At 54.2% G+C, this 5,464-nt stretch overlaps 1 protein-coding gene across 1 annotated transcript; it reads right to left on the minus strand.

The window, feature by feature from the left end:
* Positions 1 to 2,548: 2,548 nt before the first annotated feature.
* LOC123090762 (flotillin-like protein 2) lies at positions 2,549 to 4,409 on the minus strand. The gene is made up of 2 exons (XM_044512098.1): positions 3,372 to 4,409; positions 2,549 to 3,289 (listed from the first exon to the last, which is right to left on the minus strand). The coding sequence occupies exons 1-2, from the start codon at positions 4,335 to 4,337 to the stop codon at positions 2,756 to 2,758; spliced, it is 1,500 nt and encodes a 499-aa protein (XP_044368033.1). The 5' UTR covers positions 4,338 to 4,409; the 3' UTR covers positions 2,549 to 2,755.
* Between the last annotated feature and the right edge of the window lie 1,055 nt (positions 4,410 to 5,464).

A 5,464-nucleotide genomic window follows, 5' to 3' on the forward strand; every position in this document is an offset into this window, starting at 1 on the left:
GCGGTAGACACCATAGTCACCCAAGCGACGCCTCCAAGGAGGAGGGGACAACACTGCAGCGCCGCCGCTGGCCAGGCGAACCAAACTTATGGTTTCCCAGATCGGGGTACAACCAAGGACAAGACGACGCCTAAGGAGGAGATGACGTCAGGCGTTGCCTCTGTTCATTTCCCGGCCATGGCCGTCAAATTTGCCGAAATCGAGCCTGTAGAGGAAGGGCGAACAAACTGCTAGCTTGATAAACCCGCCATGGAAGAAGAGCTATGCGCCATCGTCGTCGAGGAGGCCAGATCTTGTGAACCCAGCCATGGCCGTCGCCACGTCCTGCACCACCGCCGCCCCGGATTTGACCACTGTAGCATAAGAGCCGCCCGCACCACCGCCAACCTGCGTGACCGCCGCTCGAGATCGGGGGCCCGCCCAAAACCCTACCTATGCATCGCCGACCGCAAGGGAGAGAGCCCCATCGTCGTCATCCGTCGCACGAGGCTTTGCCGTCCGATTTCCTTCGGCGACGATGAGGACTAGGGTGGGAGGGGAGTGCTAGTCTGACTGGGCGTGGGGGCCACCGCTCGAAGGAAGGGGAAAATGGGATCCCTTGGCTATCCTAGCTAGCATTCATCTTGACTTCTACATCTTATCCGTTTTTTTTAAATGGACATGGAGTTGCCAATATATATCTGTGCCATGCTGTATGACAACATATTTCGAAAATTCGTTCTGGTGCTTAGCTACATGGAGCTTGTTCTTTTGGAATATTCAAATCTAGTGTTTCGGTGCTTCAAAAATTCTGAAAGAAAAATCTAAAAATATCATACGGATGTATATTGCATGCTTGCGAAAATTCGTGATGAAATACATTTTTTTTAGAATATCATACGGATGTATATGAAAATTCATGACGAAATACATTGACATGGTAGGTTACACAAAGAAGACAAATCGCTGACATTGGACACAATGAACAGTGCATGCACAGTTCACTATATAAAACCAACGATTTTCTTTTTTTGTGTAGCTCACGAATCAATGTATTTTTAGGTGAAAGTTTATACATATGCAGTACACAGTCATATGCCAATGTGGATTTCTTTTAGAATTTTTTGAAACTTTGAAACGCGATTTTGAATGTTTCGAGAAAAGGGCTCCATGTAGCCCGTTTTGGTTCTTCTGCGCCGACTTTCAAGCAAGGACAAAAGCAAGTAATGTTGACAGTTTTATAATTCCTACTACTCCCTCCGTCACAGTTTAGAAGGCGCGCTTGAAAATTCTCTCGGACCTAGGTGGTTATCTATTGGTTGTGAGGTGGGCTAAAAAATATCATTCACACTATGCATGCATATAGAAATAGTACCCCGGAGTACTAATTAGCTACTAGAAATAAATGCAATGCGTCCTAAACCTTGTTTATTGTGGAAACGCTCGCAAATTTAACTGTGCCTTCTAAACTGTGACGGTACCCCGGGGGTACAGTTAAATTTGCAAGCGTTTCAGTTAAATTTGCGAGGGTACAGTTAAATTTGCAAGCACGAACTGGGACCGGAGCCTGCAGGCGCCGACGTGCTGCACGGGGATGCTTCAACCATCTAGGGAAAAGCTGTTAACGGCACTCGACGAAGCTACAAGCAGCGACGGAAATTGCTACATGCGTCATTCTTTCTTGCAGGGACAAGAGAGAAGCAGGTGTTACAACCGGTGCACATCGGAGCTACAACCGTCAACCCAAAAAAAGAATAGGTGCACATAGGTGCTACGACCGGTGGCATTTTTTGCTGGAACCAGAAAAAGAATAGGCTTTGACGGACGTGCGTCATAGCTGCAACCATACTAAAAAATGCTACGTCCGGCAACCAAAAAAGCTACATCTGATTTTGAAAAAAGCTTCAACTGGATACGGGGTAGCTGGAGGTCGGCCAACGCGCAGCCAAAAAAAGCTGCAACCGGCGTCAAGAATAGCTACAACCCGCTTCTAAAAAAGCTTCAAACTGAAAACAACTAGATAACAATGGCGACCGGCGACGACGGCGCTGCGTGGCGGTGCTGTGATGGGCGCATGGCGAGCTATGACAGCAGGCCGATGGCGACGCTGGAACCCTCATCCGGTGGTGCTGCAATCAGGGGGTGTGACACACGTCGAGATGCAAGGCGGAGCTGCATCCGGCGAGCTACAGGTGTGGCGGCCTCGGCGATCTGCGACATCGACCGGCCACCGTGAGCTGCGACGTCTAGCAGGCCCGACGAGGTCGATGGGGCGGTCGAGCAGGCCCGGCGAGCTGCGACGGGGCGGCCAAGGGCGCGCACGAGGCGGCCAAGGGCGCGCACGAGGAGGCTGACCTGCAGATTTCTTTTTCTCCCCTCGCACAAGGAAGAAGGTAAGGGGGAATCGTTTTCTTCGGTGGGATCCAACGGCCCAGGCGGTCGGATCCAACGGCTGCTGTGCGACCGGCCCAACAGTTGGGCTGGTGCGCCGGCGCAGATCGTTGCCCTTTTTATATGGGGAGAACTTTTTTTTGCGAAAAGTTTCTTGTAATATCAAAGGTGCTAAAAATAAATCTTAACAATACTTCAGGAAAATGTTCGAAAATAACACGACTGATAGTGGACAAACATCTGGGATATCCATAGTTCTTTAAGCCTGAAAAAACGCGGGCCCTAAAGCAACCTAATAAAAACATCTGGGATATTCATAGTTCTTTAAACTTAAGCTGACGAGTCTTGGCACCAAATAGAACGAGGAACGCGCACTCCACGATGATCAGTTGGCGGCGCCGTCCTTGGGCAGCGCGCCCATCCACGCCGGCGGCAGCATCCCAGTCTGCTCGTGCACCGTCGACAGAAGCGGCGGCAGCATCTTGTACACCCCGGCCACTTGCTGCAGCGCGCTGCCTCCGGCGGCCTCCTTGCCGGCATTCGCGGCGGCGCCGTCCGCACCGCCGCCGTTGCTCCAGATGCTGATCTTGGGCTGCATGCCGTTGACTGCGCCGGCGTTGATGCTCGCCATCTCCGTGTACATGCCGCCGTCGATCATGAGGTAGTCCCTGAGGGCGTAGTAGTTGCCGCCCAGCGCCTGGAGCATGGACGCCGCGTACTCCGTCTTGGCCCTGCCCAGCAGGGCCAGGGACTCGGCCTCCTTCTGCTTCGCGTACAGCTTGGCGTCCTCGGCCATCTTCTGCTCGAACAACTGCGCGTCGGCCTGCGCCTTGCGCGCCTCCGCCGACCTCATCTGCTCGAACAGCGCCGCCTCCGCCGCCTTCTGCCTGCTGTAGAACAGCGCATTTGATTCTTGAACCTACACGCAAAAATTGACACATGCATGCATGAGATTGATGGAACGTGTCAAAGGTTTAAGCACATGCATACGTAGATACTACCTGTGTCTCGTACTGCACAGTGGCCTTGCTGAGCTGTTCGGCCTTGAGCTTCTCGGTCTGGCGCATGGCGTTCTTGCGCTCGACCTCCATCTGGAGCTCGGCCTCGCGGATGGCGACGGCCTTGGCCGCCTCAACCTCGGCCACCTTGGCCTGCTTGTCAAATCCGGCCTTCTTCATGGCAAGCTCAGCCTTGGCCGCCGCGATGTCGGCCTCCCTTGCATTCTCGAACACCTGCACCTCGGCCTTCACCTTGGCCTCCTCCTTGAGCCCTTGACCCTGCTGCCGCACCGACAACACCTTGGTCTCAGCATCCACTTTGGCGGCGTTCTGCCGAGTCAGGCCCTCCCTCTCCTTGGCGCCCACCTCTCCCTTCATCCGGGCCTCGGCCACGTCCACCTTGGCCTGGTTGGCGGCATCCTGCTGCGTCTTCTGCCCGAGGTAGGAGAAGTACTCGTGCCCCGGCACATCCACCAGCTGCTTGACGTTGGCGTTGTAGATGACGAGTGCGAACTGATTAAGCTCCAGCTGCACCCTGTTGAAAACCTTCTCTTTGAAGGTCTTGGTCCCCTTGAAGATCTCCTCCATGGTAAGGTCGGCGGCGAGCACGCGGGTCTCGCCCTCGATGATCCCCTTGACGAGCTCGTGGACGTGGCTCCTCGACCTGTGCAGCGGGGCAATGAGCTTGGCGTAGAGGAGGAGCTGCGCTTCAAGGTCCCTCTTGTCTGACGCCTCTGCCCCAGTGGCGGTGATCTTGGGGCCGATGGTGAAGACGGCGGGGAGGATGAAGGGCAGCTTCTCGGCGCTCATGGCGTGCACCTCGAACTCGTAGTTGACCGGCGAGATGCTGAACTTCTTGCACTGCTGCCCCACGAAGACCCACGCCTTCTTGGCGAGCTTGACGTCGTCGATGCCCCAGCCGGTGATGGCCAGGTACTCCGACGCGTCCGCGACGCGGAAGGTCGCCATCTCCGACGATCTCTGGCTAGGTTGGTTGTACGGAGAAGCAGAACCAGCGATTAGATTGGAAACCTCGCTCGCATGAACGAATGGGGTGTGGCGAGCCTTTTGGCCCTTATATACAGCAGGTAAGGTTGTTGCCCGATGATAGATACCGTTTTGTTTGTTACTAGAACGCGATCTCGCTCTAACTAATCTACTGAGTCGAAGGAGAGAGAGTCGCCAGACGAGCGAGGAGTACGCACGGCATGCAATCCGGGAATTAACAACGGAACAACTGTATGTCCGGTAGTCTTCGTGCGCAATCTTATCTAGCGAACTGCTGGCGCAACACGTGATGCGAGCGGGACGATGCTCGACCACGACCAATGCTACACTTACGGTTTTTTTTTTGAACGAATGCCACGCACTTACACGGATTTTTTATAAAAGAAAGATTACCCCGCCCTCTGCATCAAACTGATGCATGCAGTCATTTTTATTAATTTATTTATTAGAGCCTGACAACTTCGAGACGAATAAAGTTGCTACACCTACAAGTATAAAGATGTGCCATGCATGACTGCATCAGCAGACACCATTCTAATCCAATGGCCTCAATAAGCCGTCCGCCTGACAAGCAGAGAGGACCAACCGGTCTAGGCGTCCCACAATGCACATTGCATGCGCACGTTGTAGGATCTGCCGCTGCCATCTTCCGCCGTCCCATCTTCAGGAGGGGTCATTGCATAGATCTTGCCAGTCTCATCTGCTGTCGACGTCACCACGACACCAAATAGCACAACCGCCCTGTGCTCGTCCATCCAGACCATCCGCCGCCGAGACTCAGCTGCACAATGCCGCCATGACCCGCCGCTGAGAGACTCATCTGCACCATGCCACCAAGACCCACCGTCGTCAACGCGGTAGATGTCAGGCCACTCCACCTACAGACCATCTCTCGCCGACTCCAAACCACCAGCAACTCCACCATCATGAGCAGTCCCCGGCCGACGCCTTCAAGAAGGAACACGCCACACGTGTCGTCGTCTCCCAAAGCAGAGGACCAGAGGCTGTCGCCTGCGCTCATGGAGGAGGTGACTGGGACATGATCCACACCAAAGCCTCTAGGAAGAGGATCGGCGCTGCAGGGTGTC

The sequence above is a fragment of the Triticum aestivum genome, chromosome 1B (assembly GCF_018294505.1).
Source record: "Triticum aestivum cultivar Chinese Spring chromosome 1B, IWGSC CS RefSeq v2.1, whole genome shotgun sequence".
Lineage (NCBI taxonomy): Eukaryota > Viridiplantae > Streptophyta > Magnoliopsida > Poales > Poaceae > Triticum > Triticum aestivum.

Excerpts from the sequence above, each read along its gene's own strand:
- LOC123090762 (XM_044512098.1), bottom strand. The coding sequence starts at position 4,337 with ATGGCGACCTTCCGCGTCGCGGACGCGTCGGAGTACCTGGCCATCACC. Across the intron at positions 3,290-3,371 it reads CTGTGCAGTACGAGACACAG|GTTCAAGAATCAAATGCGCT; the intron begins GTAGTATCTACG and ends TTTTGCGTGTAG.